The sequence below is a fragment of the Larus michahellis genome, chromosome Z (assembly GCF_964199755.1).
Source record: "Larus michahellis chromosome Z, bLarMic1.1, whole genome shotgun sequence".
Classification (NCBI taxonomy): domain Eukaryota; kingdom Metazoa; phylum Chordata; class Aves; order Charadriiformes; family Laridae; genus Larus; species Larus michahellis.
The window spans coordinates 77,685,686-77,709,650 of record NC_133930.1 but is presented as its reverse complement, the minus strand read 5'-3'; the positions used below and the strand labels follow the sequence as shown (position 1 = coordinate 77,709,650).

The following is a 23,965-nucleotide window of genomic DNA, read 5'->3' as shown; positions in this document are numbered from 1 at the left end:
GTTCTCACAGAGAAACCTTAAAGCATTTGTCATTAAAATTAATAAAAGAAGCATTAGACTGGTAAAAAGTAATAAACACCATGGAATCATGGCATCACTGTACTTCAGATAGAATAGTGCCTAAAAATGTGGGGTCACACAGTTTATTCACTCTGCTAGGAAACAGGAGAGGTGATAAATAATAAGCCTGAAATAATTCAATTAATTTAATTCATTAAGTTGCATAACAGATGGCCTGAGAATTTTTCACCAGAAGTTGTTTCCTGTTTACATATTTTTTCACAGACCTACCCTAAAGTTAATTAAGATACACGGCAGTTCCTTTGGGTACACTGGAGTCAATCCATCAAAATCAATGAAGTAATGTAACTTCACATCAGAAGAACACCCAGACCTTTAAGGTGACAAGAGTGGAGGGTGCAGTCCCTGGATCAGATGAGAGCAGGCACTGCAACTGTTCCTTTACATCATCATTTTATGCAAGCGTGCTATTCATAAATGATTATGTTAGTAAAATTCAGTCCTCTGTTCATGAAGACTGAACACAGAGAAAAGCTGATCTGGGTGACGGAAATTAATTCACCTCATATTCAAGGAGAAGGGAGGAGAAACACCTTTGTATGAGTTATCCTCCCGCATTTTTGCTCTAATGACTGTAACTTTAACATCACAAAGAAACAAAGACAGCACTAATATTTTAGCATTTCTTGATCTTTTCCAATAAAGCTTTGTGCTACCTTTCAATTGTGTTGAAGTCTAACACATTGTAGAATTTTCCATCTTTCAGATCAGTAGTATTTCATGGGAGCAAAGTAAGTCCTACGCCCACTGTCCTGCTCTAGATGCACAATATTTGTAGTTCACGCACAATTCCCTTCTTCAAAATATAAATCAGTTTTGTGTTTAAAATAGCAGTCCCTGGTGTCTGTTTTCATTCAGTAATCTTCCAGAAAACTCCATAGATAAATATTTAGTGAGCATCACTGAGTCTTAGACTGTGGAGTGATTGTTTCTGACTTTGATGTTGAACACAGGCATGATCCAGAGAAGCTCGATGCCTTCATCATGGATAAAGCACTCTTAGATTATGAGGTATCAATAGATGCTGACTGCAAGCTTCTAACTGTGGGAAAACCCTTTGCTATTGAAGGTAATAATAACTTTTATAACAGACTGCTTTATTTCTCACGTGTTGCATTTGCTTTATTGTGATTTGGTATTCTCAATGAAAGTATGCAGGCAAAACTTGAAGATCATGTAAAATTCTCAGGGATTAAGCAGAACCAAGGTTTACCCCTTTTTTGTGGTTTCTGATCTTTCAGATCACTTGTACCATTTCAGTATAGGAATTATTCCGAGTGCTCAGATGGTCTGTCTCCAAACAAGTAGGAGGCACAGTCCATTTCCCCGCTCACAATGAAATAAAATAGCACCTGAAACGAGCCTTGCTTTTTGTAGGTTCACTTTCATTACACATGTTCAAAACTCAGTGAAGTACGTTCAAAATGCTGTTCCACAGTTTCGCTCTCATCTGAAGCAGATAAATACTGTCCCCATTTTGAAGGCCAGCTTAAGATTCCCGCTGAATCCGTAGCGAATTGAAGCTAAAGGGAGCCTACGCTGGTACGTAGCCTCCTGCAGTCCTGCTGTATTGGCAAGGACGCTTGGGAAGGCAACCTGGAAGCAAGGCTTGTCTGAAGCGGCCTCCAGCACGGGTGAGCACATTAGCAGCTATTAGACTTCAGGAATCACTTTTGTGATGGATGGCCTGTGGAAATGATTGAGGTCCCCTCTTTCCACTCCTCCAAGGGCAATCACTCTGGCCGCTCCCATCGCACATTAAGACAACCTCCTTCAGAAATGTTCAGACCTGATTGAAGGCAATATGCAAAATGAAGGCCAGGGGAAGCGGAGCATTTTAATCATTTCAGCTACAAGTCACCAGCACTAGGCATTTTGTAGAGCGCTCCTTTTTGCTATACCTCATCGGCGTTTCCCGTTTGGATTCACACCAGAGACCTGAAAGCAATCCATTTTCTTCTTATTCTTTGTGTTATCGGGTGGGATAGCTGCTCAGAGAGCTGTTGAGGCTGTAGCAGGATTTGTGTGTGTGCAGCAGCATGTTTCACCATGCTCATGGAACCTGATAAATCTTCAACTTCAGAAGGGTCAGCTCTACTGACATAAACCACCAGCTTCCACAACTTTGAATCAAGTAAAGCAAATTTCAATACAGAACAAAAAACAAACCACATCACACTGCATCATTGAAAAGCAAGACACTGTAATGGCAAATTTACCACTCCTGTACATTTATGGTTTTTTTTTTTCTTTCTCCCTGTGTTTTGGGTTGGTTGTTGTTTATTGGGGTTTTTTAAAGGAGACAGTCTGAAATTCTGAATTCTGAACTGAAAAACAAAAATCCACAGTAGACTAGAAAGGAATCTCTGCAGGCAATTGGCAGGACATCTCTGCATGTCTTCCAGGCATGAATTGCATTTGATATTCTAAAGTCAAACCCCAGATTCTACAAATTGAAAGACCGCATTTAGAATTACTGAACCCATTTTCACGTACAGTAAGTCCTTTACCAGCACTTTGAAGTGGTAAAAGATGACACGGTGGCTAAAAACTGTATTTATTACTGTCTGGAGGTCCATGTCACTGCCGGAGCAGAACTGCATGAACAGAAACCATAGCCCCTGGGCTTTGCATTGCTGTGTGACAATAATATAGACTGCCTCTATATACATTTACGCACACACAGTTTCTCATCAGAAAATACATGGGAGGAAAATAAAATGCCACATCTGACACCACAGTCACATCCACTGCTGTAACAATGTAAAGGGATCACAGAAAGGTTTACTTGACATTAAGGCCCTTTTCCATTGCTAAAGCAAGGTAAAAAAGAAGAACCCATAGCAAGAGCATGCAAAAGGCTCTGTTCCTAGAGATTAGACAGATGTATTCATCTATCTGTACCTCCGTCTTAAGTTTTTTGAACATTCAATTTTACATACTACTTCTGTGGCCGTAATAATTTTGAATTTGCATATCCTGTTTTTATGAGGCTACCTTATTTTGCACAGCAAAAAGTCTCGTCTCAGCATTCTCAGTCCACAGTAAGTCAGCATCCAGGTTTGAACTGGCTTGCTGAAGCAGAATGCCAACTGGATCTGCCACGCTGGGAGCTGCGAGCTGAAATTAACATGCTTTACCAAAAGCAAACAAGTAAGAGAGAGATGATTGTCCTGTTTTTCCTTCTAGGATACGGTATTGGTCTTCCACCGAACTCTCCACTCACCTCAAACATCTCTGAACTGATAAGCCAGTACAAGTCTCACGGTTTCATGGATGTTCTGCACGACAAATGGTACAAGGTTGTTCCGTGTGGGAAAAGAAGCTTTGCTGTCACGGAGGTAAGCAATGAACTTGGGTCACAAAAATGAGGATTTGCTCAAGTTGCCAATTATTTCCCCTCATTCACAATGTGCAGTAGACATACACACATGACAGAGATGGGCTGCAGCGGAAGGGAAGCATTAAGCTTCAAAAGCAAGAGATGCTAAGCCCAGCAGCGTTCAGGTCAGAGCACGAGAAAAAACATCAGTAAGACTGTGCTGCTAAGTTGGGCATGCAGTGCATGCATCAGAGAGCGCTTCTGGAGACAATCAGGGCGTGTAACATAGCACTAAAAAAAAGTGATCAGGCACACTGCACAACAAATCTCTCTGATGCACTCGGTTTTGTTTATCACCATCTACAGGACCTGTCAGTGACTCTGGACCATCTCCCACAGGAGCAACAGCTAAAATAGCTAACACAGAGACCAACAAGAGCAAAAGAATGAGAGAGAGCGGGAATTTAGCACATACCAAATTTCTAATATAACCCTGACTGCTTCCTAACATGTGTGGCAGCTACTTGTACCAAAGATAGGACTTTGGCTAGAAATGGTCCACTAGGATACCATGCTAAGAACAGAAGAGAAGCAGGTTTCATGTCTAAGTAGATCTACAGGACAAGGAACTAAATCTCCATGGTTTTACATCCTGGTATCAAATCACAGGGGTTATGCCAGCTTGTGGCAGCTGAAGATGTAGGCCATTATTGATAAGAACAGGACTCCTCTTACCGGAATAGCGTTTTTTTGTCAAGTTCCCTAGACTGTCGTGTAAAAAAAGATAAAGTACTGAGGAATCAAAAGATCCAGCATTCCTGAAGCTTAAAGCTAAATACACTTTTAGCTGAAGGTGTTCTAAAAGACGTAGTCTATGCGTTCTCACTGGCACAGAACGCGTAGCTAGAAGTATGCTGTCTCCTTCACAGAGCGTTCAGCCAAACATCAAACCAAACCTGTGTCTTCCCCGAGGAAGTGGTAGTGTGGCCATTCTACCTTAAAACAGGAGCCCATTTTCCCAGGACTCTGACCCGTGCCCTTCAGCAGTCACCTGGGCCTCTGTCTGCAAACCTCTCACTGCTAACTAGATCACTGGAAAAAATGTTTAGACATTTTCTAGAGATCAGACAAAGTAAAACCTTATTAGACTGCTTTAATACATACTGCTCTAATACATAGATTTTTGGAGTATTTCTGCATTACATTTTTAACTTTTTCATTAAGATTGTGCCAATATGAAATAAATTATATTTTAACATCAGGCATTCATAGAAGAAAATCCAATTTATTTTTATTCAACTTCTTCAATTCAGTTTTTTCGGTTTTAAGTGATTAATTCAGAACAAGAAAGCACATTTAAACAAAAGTGTGTATTCAGTGCTATTTCTGATCTAGCTTATCTGAAGATTATATTATCATCTAACAAGACAGGTATCTGGGGAATTTTCTTTTCAATGTAGCTGATGTATCTGTTCCTGACAAGCACTTCATTCAGTGACCTCTTGTTACTCTCCATTTTAACACAATCTTTTGAGTTAAGTCTCAGGAAAATTACCAGATGGTAATGGCATTAATTACCACAGCTGTCTTAAAACTAAAAACTCTTATAGCAGAGGCCAACTTACCTTCTTACCAGTTCCCCAGTAATGAGACATAAGGAGCTTCCTCTAATCGTAAGAATCTTACTCCAGTAGCCGTATCCAGGGCTGTATTCGCTGTATTACTAGAGAAATAGCTAAGCCACAGAATCAGTTCTAAACATCTTCTGGTCAAAAAATATGGTTTTATTTAGTACTGGTTTTCTCCCAGAATATATATTTGCTCCTTTAAGCCAGTGGTCTCTAGAGTGGGGTGCATACAGTCCCTGGGGCTGCAGGAGACGATCCACTGTAGTGCAGGAAGAAAATGCTAGAACTTTAGTAATACATATGTATATATAGAAAAATTATAAATAAATATACTTATATGGGGGTGCATGCTAAAAAAATTACTGGTAGAGGTGTGCAATCAAAAAAAGTTTGGAGACCACTGCTCTAAGCCTTAGGATCTCAGTACTATCTCCAGGAACTTTTTTTTCTGCCATATCAAATACTGTAATAGAGAAAATAAGCTCTGTCTGGGCAAACTGCAGAAGGCATATTATAAAGCCAACTGGATTTGTCTTTTTGTAAAGAAAAGCAAACCTGAGCAAAGATAGAATAAACCTTGCATTCAAACTGGAGGGAAAAAATCTGATAGGCAGAATGTCATTTTTACAGTTACTCTTCTGAAAGCCCTTTGCAGTTTAAAAATATGAGGAAAGACCATACCATTTTCCTCCTGAGCTACTGCTAGTACATTATCTTTGAGGCAAACCCAGTTCTTTTGCTTCCCTAGATTTTCATTAACTCCTTCATGTTCACCAACAAAATACCGAGTCTTTTTTCCAGGTAAGCTTTAAAATTCCCTGTGTTCATGGCATGAAAAAACAATGACATGGTTGAAGTACTCAAAGATTCCTCAAGGTCTCCCAGCAAAGGGAGAGGAAGTGGGAAAAGAGCTGCTCCAGTCTGAAAAGAAAATTCTGATTCTGTCACGTGAATAGTCCCATAGACTTCCTTTTTTCTCAGTGTTGAATAGGTTTTAAGCATAGGGTCACAGATGGAAGACATGCTGTGCTTTAAAGTAATGCAGTCTTTTGAGTGTAACCTCCATGTGATGCCAGAAAGGAAGGCAGGTCTGGCTGCGTTGAGGCTGGTTTTCTGACTGTATTCCCTATTTGATCTTCAGTTGTGCTAACCCAGCATGCCTAACTGAGTTTTTCTCCAGAGGCCAAGGTCCAACAAGCTAATTCAGGTGACTGAACTGAAGGACTCTAAAAAGTCACTCAAAGACTTTGTCCTTTTACAAATCATGGAATCATGGAATTTTTCAGAGTTGGAAGGGACCTCTAGAGATCATCTAGTCCAACTCCCCTGCTAAAGCAGGGGTCCTGCTAAAGCAGGACTGCATCCAGGCGGGTCTTGAAAGTCTCCAGAGAAGGGGACTCCACAACCTCCCTGGGCAGCCTGTTCCAGTGCTCTGTCACCCTCACCGTAAAGAAGTTTTTTCTCATATTTGATCAGAACTTCCTATGTTCCAGCTTGTGCCCGTTACCCCTCGTCCTGTTACGGGGAACCACTGAAAAGACTCTGGCTCCATCCTCCTTAAACCCACCCTTTAGATACTTGTAAACATTAATAAGGTCCCCCCTCAGCCTTCTCTTCTGCAGGCTAAAGAGTCCCAGCTCTCTCAGCCTTTCCTCATAAGGGAGGTGCTCCAGTCCCTCAATCACCTTTGTTGCCCTACGCTGGACTCTCTCCAGTAGTTCCCTGTCTCTCTTGAACTGTGGAGCCCAGAAAATCATCATGTACTCAAGGGCCTTATGCAATCAGAAAGAGCGAGCAGAAACAAAAGTCCAGTTATAAGTCTGTGCCGTTGTTGGGGTAAGGTCTGCTAAGTCCAGACCTTCCTTTTCCTGAATTATTCTACTTCTACCACATCTCCCATGAGCATCCCCTCCTCTTCAGCCACTACTCTTGGCCAATAACTTGCAGATTTTAGAGCTTGAAATTTCACAGCTGGGACAAATTTACTAAACTAAACAAGGCCAAGCAGTGGACACTTTCTAAAGCATAGCTTCCCCGTCATTACATCAAGAAGCATGGGAATTATTCTTGGTCTTATCTCTATGTCAGGTCATATTCTTTACCTCTGTACAGCCCAGAAATCTCTGTTATTTAACTCCCTGCAATCAGTCACAGTAACATTCAACAGATTCACTGAAGTGTGGACAATGTTCAACACAGAAGCAGATAATTCATTTCCGAAAAAGTCTCAGCTTCTAAGTGGGTAGTCATTCATACGGATTATCTACCAAACTAAGACTCAGCAATTGCCTTTTGATAGCTAGAGTAAGGCTTTGCATTTTTCTATGTCTTTTTGATAAATTTGGTCTGTGACACACTGCTCCTGTTGACCAAGAGTAATGACCCAAAAATGGGAATATATGTAGGTGAAATATTGATCAGTATAGCTTTTAAATGGGTGAAATATCCATCTTCCTTTTTTGTCATCACCCTTTTAGGCTGAACCTGATTCTTATCCACCTGCCACTCCTGCCCACCGAGGTTAGTTTTTCTTTAGCTTTGTTTTGAGATTCATCTTCCTACTTATAATTTTTTCCTAGTCTTACACTGGGAAATTATATTTCCTGTGGCAGAACTCACTGATAGCTCTTTCCATCTCTCTCTATCTGGCAGCACTTTGCTCATTTTATATTGCATTTGAAAACAAAGTTGTCTTGGAAAGGCACGACCCAGACTGGGGCTGGAAAATTTGCAGCGACTCCTCAAGCTGAGAAACCAAATAAAGATGAGTTTGAAAGTGCAGAGGTCAGTGGGGCTTGACTCCACAGTTTTGTGCGAATCTTTTCAGCAAACCCCCTTGCCCAAGGCATATTACTCTGGCCAGCACCCGTTGGATCGTTCGTGGGGGATGCAGCTAACTCAAGCTTGGAATGAATTACTGCAGTGAATTGCATCTTAACCTCTCCACCACAAGTAATTGTTGGTAGCAGCGGCTGTTCACACTGATTGCTAGTCACTAGCAGTACAGCTTGAGTACTCTTGATTTAAAATTGTCATATGCCAGTCTCAAAGGAATTTCTGTGTTGTAAATTTGGTAAGTCCCTACTTAGGGCAGAGCATGGTGCAGGAGGGAAGCAGGGCTGGCAGAGTTGTATTTGCACATATTTCATCTAGACATAATCAGTGTCATTCATTTTCAGTTTGCATACAATACACTTAGCCCTTCCTCTACTGTTACACTCATTAATGCAGGAGCCGCACTTCTAGGACTTTCCCCCGCAGCGTATTAGCTCCACCCAAGCTCAGGAGAGACTGCAGATTCTTTCCGTGGCATTTTGGGGAACCAAAAATACAGTGAATTGGCAGCTTTGCTTCTTTCTGCTCATGGTAGCAAAACAGCTGTGGCACCAAGCCGCTATGACAGCAGGCAGGGTGGATGGCCTGAACGGGCAGGTTTCCTGCCAATTAGCAGTGGTTCTGACTGTTCAGACCGGGCAGGGTGTTTAGGAGACGAGCTGGCACATGGCAGTTTCTCAAGGCAGGATGAAAGAGAAGGACCTCTTCTGGCCCAAAGAGTACTCAGGCTTCGGGAAAAGCTAACTATGCATACAGACTGTTTCATAGCTTTTCAGCTACATTTTTTTAAGATGTTATTGTTGAAACTGTGTCTTCTATTTCACTTGAAAGGCTTGTATATTCTCCATTCTCAAGTGCCACAGGACACCTGAAGCTGTAGAACTCAGAGGCTGGTTTGCACATAGACTGGCAGTTCAGTCAGATAGTAATCAATACATGGAATAAAAAATTCTATATTGTTACATAACAGTATCCCAGCTATTAATATCAACAACGTACTGATGCTTCACGCAAATGCTATCTAACCTGATACTGTTTGTGTGAAGCACAAAGGATTGTGTGAAGGTCCTTCGTGTGAAGATACTGTTCGTGTGAAGATACTGTTCATATGAAGATACAAACAGTATCTAACCTGACATTTACAATAACAATATATGCAAGCACACAAATGATGCCAGCCCAAATGATCCTGTCATTGTAGACCCACTACTTTTCACGGGTGGGGAAGGGCATGGTGCCGTGCACCTCCTACCAGTGCCTGAGGGAGAGGTCCATGCTATTAATGGTGGGCATCGGTCGTTGACCATGGGCTTCCATCTGATCCAGATCAGGCACACAGCAAAGACGAAGCCTTTTCATCCTCTCTTCTTCTCTCAGCAGTGGTGGGATCCACTGACGGCTCTTCTCTGGAGTCGTTGAAGGAACTTACTCTAACTTGACCCACTGTGGCTTGTGCCTGACCTGGCGATCTTTGCCTCGGCACAATCAGACAGTTCCTCATTCATCTTCACATGATTTTGTCCAGTTGTCCTCCAGCAAATTGTGCCTTTCTGCTCTGAGTTTTGCCTGGTCTCCTTAAAGGTCAAAAGTTAGTTTCCTTTTTTGTTATACCAGTCACCCAACAACTCAACGGTCAGTTTTCTAGCCATAACCTTGAAGCTGTGGTTTATATGTTTTCGCTGGTGTAGTGCAGGTGTCAAGGGAAGGGCACACAGACCCCTCTGCAAAGGGAACAAACTGCCCTGTGCTCATAAATAAAAGCCGCCCGTCAGTCACCTTTCATGGTACCTTGTTACCAGTGTGTGAAAAACAAACACAAAGAACAGGAAAAAAAGATTTGGCTGCCAAGACAATTTGCTCAGTCTGCACGTATGGAGCCTGGGGAGGAGACTGGCCCTTGCCCGCTGGAGGACCGGGAGCATTATGAAGAAGGGTATCACAAAATGACAGACGTTGCATTGTGAAGGGGTCATCTTGATGTGGGAAGAGGCAGTGGCATCTGGACTTGCCCTGAGGAAAAAAGTACTTTCCATAATGGTTCTGAAGAAAGGAGTGTATGAGTATTGAGTCTGACAACAGAGTCAGGAGAAGCACGTTTTGAGTTTCCTGGAAATGAGGAACAGATTTAGATCCACCTGTCAAAAATGAAAAAAAAAACCCAGAAGTTCACTATCTGAGGAGACAAAGCTGTTATTCCCAATTCACCAGCCTGTGATATCACAAAGGCAAACATCTTCTCGGTACCTACTTTGGGTAATGTGTGTATTGTTTTTCTTCCCACTACAGACAGGGCCCGGAAAATGGATGAGTTGAAAGAAAAAGATTTCTTACAAAAGGGAGTGTTTTTCCAGATCTGTGCAAAACTCCTCACAAGAAGGTGGGAAAGGAACTTGTCTTGCTAATGCGAGACAATGATTTACAGTATCTTAAAATTTGGCACTTGAAACCCTAAAGCTATGGTTACTGGTCTTTGCTAAGGATAATCTCTCTAAAGAGGTTGAATATATATTACTTCAATGCTGCCACTTCTTTGAGAGCATAGAAAGCTACAAGAATGAATAATAAATAAGTAAATAACAGTCTTTCTGCAGCTACAAAAATGCCTGTGTCTGGAGAGAGGGACAGGTTTTAATAGTACTTAGTTAGCTAAATATAAGGATCAGCATCAGTAGGATTTTGAAAACCTACTGAGATGCCCAAATGAGTTTAGAAATCTGCCCTTTATATCCATTTATCCCTAGTAAAGCTGGAAATAATTCCTTCCTCACACAGGTGCTGCAAAATTTAACTTCCTGATCTCAGCAAAGCTTTTTAAAATCCTTGCGGGAAAAACGCTATCAAACAGGCTAGCTCATTGTTATAGCTAATACACACATGATATCCCGGTTTAGTGTTTGGGTTCAGCAGTGTGTAGCACCAATACCTGTGCTGTGCTGCCAACCTGCAAAGCATCCACAAAAATCTTTAGAGGCTTCTAATTAGTCAAAGCTGGACCACAGGCTTGATGGTTTATTCACTGCTCTGAGTACAACCAGGGAGAGTAAAGCATTTACAATCTCTTGTAGTAGGGAGTAAAGCAGGAGTTTTTCACATGAAATCCAATAATGAAATCACTGAGTGCTGTTTTTTGTCTCTGCCTCCCCCTTCAAAAAGAACGCAAGTATCAAACTCTTTTCTTTGCATCCCCTTCCTTCTCTTCAGGGCCAAAAGAAAAAGCACCTAACTACAGAGGAGACAGCACGACATGTTTAGGTAGCAATCGCAGATATGGGTTGACAAATCAGAAAAGCCTCTCCAGGGATACATTAAAAAAAGCAGATACCTCCACTTCTGTTCTTGTATTTGTTGGTTTTCAGAAACTGCCAATTTCCCAATTTCCAAGTGGCAAATAACTTAGAGGCTGTTACCATTGTGGTGCTTAGCTCCCATTAGCTGTAGTTATCACAGGATTGACTGTGGTTGCTTATTGCTTCAGAACCACCACATGGGCATAATTGAGTACCTTCTCCTAAAATGCAGCGAGCTACCTCCTGAATTTATGATTACAGAGTTGGAGCAAGGACTATATTTTTATCCTGGGTTAATAGAGAATATAACATATTATGGGGTTTTATTCCCATACCTAACACACACCTGACCCCTGCCACTTCAGCAGAGAGGAAAGCAGTGATACGGAGGATCCAGTATATTGCTGCTCTTTCCAAAAACATTCTATGTATATCACCTACAAATACATACAAAAACTACAAAATAAGTAGTAGAGCTTGCTGCTCTGATACAAATCAGAATGAAGCTATGAAAATGAGAGGTGCCTCTATTAGATCGTTTCCTTTATTAGTTAACTTGTGTGTCTGCAGTAATTATGAACAGCTGATAAATTGCCTTTTTACAATGGTATGTAAATGTACTGATATTCCTATAAATAATCATTCCATACACTGTAAGACATACTGTGCTAATTATTTCTCCCCTACCTCATTTCCCCACTTAATTTAGTCTCAAAAATCACCCTCTCCTGTGCAGCCTTTATCAGGCAGCTCTGTCAACGCGTTATCTTCTATATTGCTAGATGAAATATTATTGACGCTTTGTTTTGGCATTCCCTTTCCTAGGAAAAGATGTCTTGTTTGGGACAATTTCAAAAGCTATCTATCTATTACAAGTGAAAAACACATCTGAGATGCCAGTGCTGGAGTCTCTTTCACCTGTTTCCAGGGAAGGTAGAAAATGATTCTGCAGAGCTGACAGGACAGTGGGCCAGACCCTCATCAGCATAACTCAGAGCAGCTTTACTGAAGACCAGGGAGTTATTTTTCATTTACGGAGCTGGCCAAGTGTTCTCTCTGCAGCAGTACTGGGGTGGCATCAAACAGCAACCTCAGGCTGAAGGAGACATCTCACGCACGCAGGAATCCCCACTGCAATTGCCACTGTGTGTCTTCTCTTAATTACTATTTTACATGGCTAGAGTTTTATCACATCCCATTAAACCTAGTGCCCATTTTCAGAGCAACATAAATGCTCCCTACCATACAGCAACCTAACGCTAGCAGATCGGGCCTCCTTACTGATCTCCCCTGCCTGTGGGGACTTCTGCATTACTTCTCAAGCAGCTAAGCAAAAGGACCTTCACCCAGCTGAGTCACAGGTTCCTGACACTGAGGGAGCTTATGGCAATGTCTGTCCATACGCTGTTATTCCGTATGACATCAAACAGCAGTAGCCTGGGAGCATATATATAGAGATAAATTTATATACATATACGCACACACATACACATACAGGTGTGTGTTCTTCAGATGACTGAGCAAATCTGTTCCTTTTTAATCATTATTCCATTTCTCATTCAATTTATTCTTATGTTTACTATTAACTCTACATCTCTAAGGAAGTCATTTCATGCTTGCCTTTGAACATCCTTTTTGGGAAGCAAGTGATTTGCATTAATGCTTCTTGGAGAATTAACAAAAGCACATTTAACTGTTACGTTCAGCTAGTACGGATAGCAGTCTTTTTGCTTCCTACAGATACTTATATGTGCTGAAGTTAGAGGTGGGTCATACTGAGGTCTTGGCTCTAAAGACCTCTGTGAAAAAGGTAAGACGCGGGCCCTCATTCTGCTTTTATGCTACCTCAGCTAGAAGTTGGGCTTCACTGCTAATTGAAAGAAACAGGCCAGGCCAGTTCAAACACTTTGGTTTTTGAGTGGCTTAAAGTGTTACCATCTGTGATTTTTGTGTCACCCTCCTGTTCCCCTAACTGGAAGGACAATGTATGGGACAACAGGCTTTTGACAATAAGACATTCCAATGCTGAGATTTGCATTTAGGTTGAACTGATGCACTCTCAGTATCAGAAAACCCTCGTGCCAAAACTCTTGACTCCCTTCTACCCCAGCATCCTTCTATGGTGGTTTTCCACTTTCCTTTCCAGGCTGCAGTAAATTTCTTTGGAAATTGCTTTTACAACCCCCTTATACCCTTCAACACCCTTGAAGTGTTTGTTCACTGGTATAAAAATTCTTTTCCCAAAAATTCTGCTCAGTGTGCTTGAGGGCAAGCAGGTTGATTTTGGCAGAGAACCCCCAAAATAAGCATTCATTGCCAGTGCCACATGCAAAAGTTCTCACTCTGCTAGATTGCTGAATCTCTGTTCTTGTTAAAAACCTGTGATATGCTATCTCATATCATTGTGTTTTAAAGAACAGAAATCAAATATGAAAACCAGAAGAGAGAAATACCGCTCACAATCGCCCAACAAATACACAAAGGGGCTTCCAAGCCTTCAACTTCAATGGACTCATCACTAATCAACTCGTTGGCTTAAAATGATGTCATAAGAAGATTTTTCAAACATTCTGTGATTTATCTCTTGGCTAAATCCAGTTTCTTTTCTGGATTGTACATCTGTAGTTGTAACAAAGCAGAATCCCCACTACCACCCACCCACCAAACTAACAACAAACTGAAGGAACGCACCAGGTCAGTTATCCAGGGTGATGGCATCCCAGATACCATCTCCTGACACACAACCCTACCCAAGCAATTTTCTGATCCCTTTTTTTTCTGACTTGGGGAACAACATTCTTTAATAGAAAGGCACAAGTAGAACTTGTATTCTTGGAAATATTTCCAAAGTAGTTTGTGGGCCGTAATTATTAGCAAGAGATTTTAGTTATTGATAAACTCATAACCAAGTTACGGAGGCATGAGAATAAAGGTAGTAAGATTATACATTAAATGCAAACCTGACTCACCCATTGGAATGCAGGTGTTTGTGGTACAGATGGCTGCTGTACATGGTTTCTTGGTCTTCAAACAAGATTAATGCCAATTAAAGACTCGAACTCGTTAAAGGCTTCCTACCCTACATGAAAAGGGTGGGTCGGCAGAACAAGGTGACAGTGTTCCTGGTTTTCATAACTGCAGTCAGGGTTCCTAACAAACACATTTTCAGTCCTGTTAATGTAGGGAATGGAGAGTTGCCATGTTTGTGCTACTTCTTCAAAACATTTTCTCCGTGACCTTCCATCAAGGGTAAAGCACAAAAAGGGGAAGTTAATGATCAATTCCTAGAAAATATGAACAGTCAGGCTTAGCTTACTGCTGATGAAGGACTTGCTCTACAGTTCATTGACTGTATTCTGTCGAGCAGTATTTGCTTTTACAAATGCAAAGACACCACAAATACTGGATTCCCATACGTATTCAACACTTAATCTCATTAGGGAAACAGCACAAGGATAAAAAATTCCCAGGTCTGCGGCTAATTCTCATTCCCATTACAGGTCCTTTGCTCTCACTGACCACCAAGCTCTCTGCAGCACAGAAAGGCTTTGTTGTGAACAGCATCCAGGCTATTCCGCAGTATTTCACCACTGCATATTCAGTCAGACCACCTTTCCAAAGGAGAAAACAGAAGCATCTGTTAAAATACACTAACGGCCTACTTCGTTAACTTCCCACTTTGTTTTTATTCACAGACACTGCAAATGGGCATCAAGCATTTTTCTGGGCTCTTTGTGATGCTGTGCATTGGGTTTGGTTTGTCCATTCTCACTACCATTGGGGAACACATCGTGTACAGACTGGTCCTGCCACGCATCAAGAAGAAATCCAAGATGAAGTACTGGCTCCATACAAGTCAGGTACGCATTCAGAAGTAACCCTGTGAAGGTTGTGTGGCTGATTAAGAAGGCCTGGACAAGAACAAGGTGCAAAACGTTGTAAGGGCTCTGACGATTAGCATTTGAAGTGTGGCAGCAGCTTCTAGATTTTGAAGAGGCTTCCTTAATGATGGAATGAGAAGCACAGCGGAAAGAGTTCAAATATTCACAACTGCAAAGCCTGCAAAAGGGACCTTTCCATTTGCGCTTGTAACCTTAACAACTGTTTTGGACACCAGAAGCAACAGTGTTGTTCTCCTGAACTGTCTAACCAGAATATTTTATCTCACAGTTACAAATTCCCAAACTTTTGATGCATGCAAGAAGTGCTGGGTAACTTCTTTCATTATTCTAGGAAAATAATGGAAGAAAATGGCTGTAGGTCTTCACTGTAAAGGAAGAGGTTACTTTGCAGCAAAAGGCACAGAAAGAAAGAGCTTCTGTTGCTTTAAAGCAGCACAGCGAAAGAGATCGTTTAGAAAATAACAAAGTTTGCTTTTTTTCTGAGGAATTCTAACATCAAGGATTGTTTGCAACCTATTTATCAACCTTTCATTGATTGCCCTTCCTTCGGAAACTGTGTGAAAATAAATCTGTTGTAATGACAATGCACAGACATTGCTTGTATCCTTGAATGTGAAAAATAATTTATGCTCAAGTCCATTGCACAAAGCCCAAATTGTTTACCTATTTATGGAGCTGTTCTTAATCTTGCTTTTACTAATTTATTTTCTTCTTCTCCCTCTAGAGATTACATCGTGCACTGAACAGTTCATTTATTGAGGACAAATGCCAGCCTAAGACAAAACGAGGAGAAAAGAGGTGGGAAGTGTTGCATGCCTTAAAACACAAACTATGAAAATTACTTTGAAATTAAATATGTTGTGTCTGGATATCTACTTAGCCATCTAGTAGACCTCAAAGATAATAAAACCAAAAAAAAAAAAAAAAAGAAACAAGATAGAAGTGACAAGGGAAGGAGGCAGAAATTAATTAATTGTTTCCAATAGAATGTATTAAATCTTGAAATTTTGTCCTTTCATGATTTCGTGTACAGCTAATAAAAGCACCCCCATTCTAAGGACAGGCTTTGCAGTCGTTTAAGTCTACTGCCCTTGTTCCTAGGTAATTAATTACTCACACGCTGAAGCACTAGCAGATAAATAGAGCCCTGTAAAACAGCTTCACAGTGAATGAGCGATCAAGCAGTATACATATTAGAAACCTTTTCAGCTTTCTTATTTTTCAGAATGAGAAATAAGAAAGCTGAGAAGAGGAAAATGCAGTCCTTTCAGAAACCTTTGTCTCAAACAACTCTTGTTGGAGAAAAAAAGTAGGTAACAACCTTCCTCGTTTTCATAGCCTGTGTCTTCTGAATAGGAGATAATCTTATCTCTAGCTACCAGGAACACAAGGCATTTTATTAAAACTATGCATTTGCTCAGTAACTCAAAACTATTAGTGCACTTTTTAAGTCCACAGGCAGCAGTATTGCTTTTCTACAGATAAGTTCAGCCACAGACGATAGGAAAAAAAAATGTCTTCCAGGCTGTTGCTAGATATTTGGCATGACTGAAACCCATGCGTGTAAATGTATGTTGTGTTTAGTTTGTCATTCCTGTACTAATGGCAACAAATGTAAGAAGCAAGCAGCTATAAGCTCCTAGACTGCCTATACATACAAACAAGTATATAAAAGGACATTTGGTTAATTTCCTCTCTTCATTCTTTCATCTTATTGCCCCACAAAACCCCATCATGTGGCACCTCCTTGCACACAGCAGCTCCTCGCTTTTGATGTCGGTGCCAGCATCTGGCTGGTGCGAAACGTTTCCTCCTGCTGCAGCCTCCTTGCTGGGCGGTAGCGTTCGCACTCCCACAGCCCGCGGCGCTAACTCAGCCGGAGGGAGAGTCTTCCGGAGGAGGGGGCTCTCTCTATCTTTGATGATACAAAAAGCACCAGCTGAACCTATTCGCCATGTACTGAGCAGTGCAAAAATTTCATAACACAAGGAAACGGCCACAAGCCCCACAGCGAACGGCGTAGGAAAAGAACCACACGAATATTCTTTCAACATTGAGAGTGAAGATGTGCTGGTGCCCAAAAACTTCTGCCCACACAGCATCCAGCCCATGTGTGTGCGTGTGCACGGACACCCGCCCATCATCCTTGCTCTTCTCGTGGTCTGAGCTGCTGTTTGCTCAGAATTATGGTGAGCTTCAATCAAGACACCTAGTGACATGGTGCCCAGCTTGGCATAAATACTGACATAGCAAGGTACAACCTAGAGCTCTCAAATCAATTATATTACTACACTTTCTTTTATTCCTGCTGGGGACTGTGGAATTATTAAAAGCACCAAGATATGGAAAAGAGGTGGAAAAATATTTGTATTATGCTACTGCTGTTTCCCTCAGGGGAGAAAAGCCACTGGTTTTTTTAGGTCGTAACTTTCCAAACACTAGGAGAGCTGCTCAGCATCAGCAGCCAAACTGTGAAGGTTTTCATCTACTTGATGAAACCTGAGTGTTAACTGTGGGCCGTAGCCTTTGTTAAAACCACCTGCCCAGACCCCCAGACAAAAGCACTGCCACCAGCAGCAGCAGAAGCTATATCAGTTACTAACATTCATGAAAAAGCTGTATTTTGATTTGTGAAAGAAAAATGTACCAGAAATTATAGATTAATGATATAACTCTGAGAAATATTTATGAAACAAAGGGCTGCACCTTCTCTGAGAAGTGTACTTCTGCTCCAAGGCAAGTTGGTTGCACTGTCTGCCCAGGACCCTGGGGACCGTGGGCTCTGCAGAGCTCCACAGCAGGGAGACACCTCTGGGGACATCAGTCCCATGTCAGTTGTGCCACTTTTTGCTAAGTGACCTTTTTTGGCTGGACCGCTGTCTGCTCTTGGCCCTGGAAATGCTTTGCCAGTTTCTACTTGCCCAGGCTAATCCCGTTCCTTGTCTGAAATGTGCTTCAGGAGGTACGTTCTTGTTTTCATCTCTTCAGGGGATTAACATAATTTCATCACAAAACACACATCCAGTTTAGCACAAGACTTGTGAGTCTTCCTAGCTTTTATTTTGAAATAGAAGAAAATTGCCAATCTACACAAAAGTAAACAACTCTACATACACCTCCCGGCCGGGGTTGCCTGAGCCCTCCGGAGCGTGACCACTCCTGCCTCAAGCCGCCCTTCCTCCCTCTCTGCCATCCCCTTTTTTTTGAAAATGCTCCTGATTGCCAACTCCTCTAGAGAAATTTCGACTTTCCAACTTCCTTCTCTGCAGGCAGGTGAGAAAAGTATCTAGTCCTAGCTCCAGACTCCTGAATCCAGCTGTTTTCAGCAATCCCAGTCCCGAAATGTTAATCCTCTTCCTTAACTTATCGCTTGGCAGCTCACACTAATAGGCGTTTTGTGCAAGGATATCCACAGAAGACATCTATGACAGCAGTCTTACGAGCAACTACTTCAGAGTTTCGACCTCAGTTTATAAAATGAACGCACACAGACCTGTCCAAAAGGTAAAGCAGGTAGGAGAGCCAGGCTCCTCTCCCACAGCAGCAAACTGTGCTTCCTTACGTTCCAGTTGGAGAGTGGAGGCCACAGGGTGCTCCTCAGAAAACCCTGATTTGGGAGGGTTACAAAGAGAAGTTCCCAAGAAAGAGGGAAAGGATTCTCTGGAATCAAAGTATTTTGGAAAGGCTTCTCCACAGGAAAACACTGAAGCATTTGAAAAAGTTCCCAAATGGGAATTTCTCCCCCAACATGAAAAATTCCCAATTCTATTTGTTATGTCAGGAGGCTCATGTCTGTACACTGCAAGGTTTGGATACACATCGTTGTGTCCATCTCCCAACGCACAAGCAGCTACTCAAGAAGACCTCAGATCCAAAGGACACGCTTTCCCCTTCATCTCTCCACACCAACTCCGGGCAGCCTCTTTGCTCCTCCATGGAAGCAAATGCCCAAGCTAGCACAGACTGCTAGCACACAAAGGGCTAACGCTGTAACAAACTAAGGGCATGGCAACCACAAAAACTTTCAGAAAGCTTTGGAGCCAGAGAACTCACATTTTCCTAAAATGGAGTTGAGAGGACTGTAATTTCATAATTAACAACAAAAAAAAGTTTTGGGGGAGATGAATTTTAGGATTCTGTTCTAGTCTCTGCTATGGTTTGATCAGAAAAATCTGGCCATTTGTGATCATGATTTGTGCTTCTTGAGAAAAGTAATTGCTAGGATAAAGGAATGATATTTCTATGTAATTCGCAAGAGCAGCATCATGTTTTTCCAGTAGGCTGGCTCACAGGAGAGGGTTGCATACACACAGGAGCAGGCTCGGATTTTATATTAACTCTCACATCTCTGTTCAGGTCCCATGTAGGGAACAGCCAGCATGCTGTGTGGAATACCGCCAATCTGGGCAACTGTCATCGGAAAAAATATATCTGCACCGACGAAGGGCAAAATGAGGTGACGATCCGACAGCACCAAGACATCCCCCTGCCACAGGTGAGGAGGGAGACTCCGGCTTCTTTAACGACCAATGGGAAAGCAGAGTCCCTCAATATTACGAGGACCTCCGTCACGCAAGAGCTTGCGGAGCTGGAGAAGCAGATCGAAATCATCAAGCAGGAGCTGCAACTCGCCATGGACAGGAAATCAGAGCTGGAAGAGTACCAGAGGACAAACAGGACTGCAGAGCCCTAGGCCAGCACACCTGGGCCCTTTCCTCTTTTCTTCCTTTCTTCCCTTCCTCCGTAAAATTTGTAACACACTTTTGTAACGCCAGAAAGAGGTGCGAAAATAAAGCAGGCAATACGCTCTTCACGAGAGCAGAATTGCAGCAGCCCACAGCCACTGCCACCCTCCTGAGTCCTCCTCCTTTCATAACAAGTTTCTCATTCTCCTGGCAAACGTCAGCCATTCCCCAGGGACTGGAGAAACAAGGAGCATCCGAACAGTGAGTGTTCCTGGTTCCTCCACTTGACAGCACAGTGAGGTTCCCACTTTTTTAGCCCTTTCTGTGCATTAATTCAAAAAAAAAAGAAAAAGGAAAAAAAAAAAAGGAAATTTAAACTGCTCATTGAAAGCATGTCCCTTGTTGGTATGTTTTTGTTGTAATATCTATGGGTCTAGTCTCCGCTCATGCCAAGGCTCCTTATAGTTGCCTCATTACGGCAGGTGCTAGTTCTGTGTTGGCAGTCCCTTCCCTCCTGGCACAAGCTGTGGTTTCACGAGACAAATTCTTGGTGGCAATCCCAGTACACACCATTCCCTCAGCTCTGTCAGCACAAATGCAGATGCGGCTGCTCTGTGACTGTGAAAAAGGAACTCACCCAGCTTAAAAATAACTTGGCGAAAACCAAACCACCACCTCGTGTCTGCTTCTGAGCCCAGGTTCAGCTTCCACTCCCACCCAGAGAGAAGCCATGCAAACAGCTGCACTGGCAGATGTGAGGGTTGGGTTCACGGTGGCCCACAGCAAGTATGAGGGGAAGGGAGGGGTGGCAGTACCATACATCACTGTTTACCACCAAAGGTGAAGTATTTACCAATGTGAAACTACTCCCTTAACATTCTCTGTCTTCAGTTGACAGTAAGGTTCTTTCTCACAGCCAAAGTGACATAAAGGTGCTCTGGTCCATGATTTATTCTGACACCAAGCTCCCAGCAAAGTCAAAAGGAGTCACCAAAGCCTCCCTGTGGACCAGGGCTCACTGTGAAGGAGAAAAGAGTTGCGGTTTTAAAGGCAATGTACTAAGTGAAGCTCTCTCCCACCTGAATGATGAGTAGAGGGAAGGAAGGGTAAGCTGTTCAGCATCTGAATAAATACTGCATCAACCCAACTGACTGTGTTATTTAAACAGGATTTCTATGAATATTTAAACAATACTTCCCAATGCATCCCGCATGACAGAGAAAAAGAACATTTTTAACACTGTCAGAATTAACTCTGGTCTCCCAGATAGGTCACCAAAGTAATTTTTATCCTCTCTGTGTCTCCATCCACCTGTGTGAATGTTGACAGGGGTGATGTTCTCACCAGGCATTGTCTGAAGGCTACAAGCAGATCTGAAACTGTATTCTGGGGATTGAAAAGGCATTCTACCTTTTTGCACCTTTAACCTTTGAAACACACTTGCAAATGAAAAGCTCTGCACGGACCACTAAAAGCTGCTAGCAGCGATACCCAGACTAATTAGCCTTATCAAGAGGAGTTCATATTCTATTCCCTGCTTGGTCCTTGGCCTCTGCTTTTGGGCAGCAAGCGTGCTTCTTTCAATACTGTCAGAAACACAGAAAAGAGTAATTAGGACATAAAAGAGGAAAGCGGGATCCAGAGGCCTGCACATCAGCTAGGTCTGAAAGATGTAGGATGTCCCGTCTTCCCTTGCTCCTGGCAAGCTACATGCCTAGGGACAAGTCACTCAGGTTGCTTTTCTTGCCCTCCTTTACCCTCCCTCCCTCATTTAGATAATAAGCTTTTTAGGAAGAGCTTTTTATTTGTGTAGCATCCACTACCTTACAACCTCCAACGTCATTTGGTTAGAACATATGAACACTGCTCTTTTCATCATTATGAGACAAACACTAGGAAAAAAATATTTCTGCACGATTTTATAAATACATTTATCAACAGTTTAAGCATAAGCCCAGAAAGATTTTTTTTAAAGTAATTGAAAATGCTAATGATATCAAATAACAAAAACGTGCATGTTCAAGTTCAAAATTCCAATCCAAACACCCAATCTTTCAACAAATCACTCTTCATTTAAAAACAAAAAAATAAGTGGAAAAAAAAGTCAAACACCTAATAATTAATGTTAAGCAAAAATCTGTATTTCTGGTGGGTGCCTTAGGGGCTGCTCCCATGTGAAATGCAGAATAGGGATTGCTCCAAATCGCTGCAGCACTAACTAGAAGCCTTTTGGGAGAAGGACCAACTTGTTGCATAAGAGAGACACATTTTGGCATGTTATTTTCTTATTCACCTATTGCTCCAGCCTGATGCCACAGGAGACAGAAAAAAGATTGCTGTAGCTTTCTACGGGATGGGGAATATCACACACACATCATTGCCTGCGTAACCAGGGGGAGGACTGGCTACGACAAGATGCACTAGTAACTGTAGATGGTTCTGGCCTGTCCACATTGTTGGGCCTCATGTTTGATTCCTCCCTCCTCAGACTAAGGGAAGAACTTGAATTGCTCGAGGATTTCACCCTGTCCAGATTCCACAGAGCTCGGGACAGACCTAGCATCACATAAGGAAGCAGAGCCCACAGGGGAGAAAGCAGAAGACGTCATTGCTGACCAGCAGGTCACAGCCGGTGGACTGCAAACCCCACACTATCCTCGGGACTAGCTTGATCGTATGGAAGAGGAGGGCAGGAGATCTACAGGACAGCAGTGCGTTCAAACACTTTTCCAACTTCAGCTATCACAAAAAGAAAATAACTTCAACCGACAGATTTGAAGAACAACAGATGGGTTCTGGATCAAATAAGAACACAGGCGATGACTATCCTGCTTGACACAGAGTCATGCTACTGACATCAACTGGCCCAGCTGGCCCAGGCTAGATCTAAGATTTTTTTTTTTTTTTTTTTTTTTTTTTTTTTTTTTTACACACCCTGTACAAGATGGGTAGCAAGAAGGAAAACCAAAGAAAATTTCCATACTTTGCAGCTTTATTTCAGTCTGACCCGTTTGCTATTTTGGATTTAAAAAAAAAAAAAAAAAACAAAAAACAAAACCAACAAAAAGCAAACAAATACCCAACCCCAAAAAACCCCACCCTACAATTCTTTCAGTTCATCATTCCACATTCATTTATTCTGGTTATGATACACAATTGTTATGTTTACAGGCTGCCTTGTGATAGCAATGCTCTTTCAAAATCCTGCTCATTAAGCATAAAGATTTAAGCTGAACTCTTGCAAAACCACTCTTCTTTATATATACGTAAATCTGTACGTACGCACACATTGTTAGGGCTGAAGAGGCTTCTTCTTTGTCCACGCTTAATTACTATGGCTCAGACATTGAATTTAGACAGATTTTTGATAAAAGAATACTTGTCACCCTTTCCCTTCTTTTACTCCAAAATACTTCTAGTCTTGATAAACTTTTAAATTATTTTCTTTCATTCTGGCAAGTCAAAACAGACCATCTAAAGTTTTCACTGTTTCTCAATGTTTAAGCACAGAAATTTAATCACTTGCAAAATTAGCTTCAAGGAGTTCCTGAGCTTAAACTAAAATATTATTTTAAAATAAGAAGATACTTTTTGCTTGGTGAGGAAAGAGAAAATAGGAGTTTCCAAACCTCATTTATGAAACACATCCGAATTCTTTCAAATGCTTGTTTCCTATCGTGACAAGAGTGAGCCCAACACTGCCAGTATACACACAAAAGTTTCAAGCTTAATTTTCAGTAGGCTGATGTGACTTAATGACCAGGAAAGGGTAAAAGGGCTTTGCACTTCTACAAGGGCTGTTTAATTCAGATTGTTCTTCAGAGCTGTGAAAAAAGGTCTGCTATTATAGCAAAGCTGTTTGAACATCCAGACGGTTTTTTGATGACCCAGGTCCTGGTTTTAATGAACAAGCATTTGTACCACAAAACCTACCATGAACATTAGTATTCCTAACGCACTGTTGCTTCTCCAACTTGACGTCACAAACTATAATCCAAGAATCAACTTCCAGTGAAAGCAGAAAAGGTTCTGCTTTCATTTCTGCTACATATGCTGTAACAGCCATACCACAAACTCTCAGCATCCAAGCTTCCCCATGCAAAGATAGAGTCCTGTGTTCCTTCTCATTTCTCAGGATTCATAATAATTTACAAGTTTAATTCATGTTTTTAAATGTTTTCAGAAAGATAAGAATACATACTATAAGATAGTCTGCAATTAACAG

The 23,965-nt window shown here is 41.8% G+C and overlaps 1 protein-coding gene across 2 annotated transcripts in view; it reads left to right on the top strand.

The window, feature by feature from the left end:
* GRIN3A (glutamate ionotropic receptor NMDA type subunit 3A) overlaps positions 1 to 20,885 on the top strand; it is a 75,546-nt gene extending 54,661 nt beyond the window's left edge. For both annotated transcript variants that reach the window (XM_074569079.1, XM_074569078.1), the window contains 5 exons: positions 1,035 to 1,150; positions 3,271 to 3,422; positions 14,849 to 15,013; positions 15,780 to 15,853; positions 19,412 to 20,885. In XM_074569079.1, coding sequence (XP_074425180.1) covers positions 1,035 to 1,150; positions 3,271 to 3,422; positions 14,849 to 15,013; positions 15,780 to 15,853; positions 19,412 to 19,748 — 844 coding nt within the window. In that variant the 3' untranslated portion in view covers positions 19,749 to 20,885. The remainder of the gene's footprint in view (positions 1 to 1,034; positions 1,151 to 3,270; positions 3,423 to 14,848; positions 15,014 to 15,779; positions 15,854 to 19,411) is intronic.
* Positions 20,886 to 23,965: the final 3,080 nt, after the last annotated feature.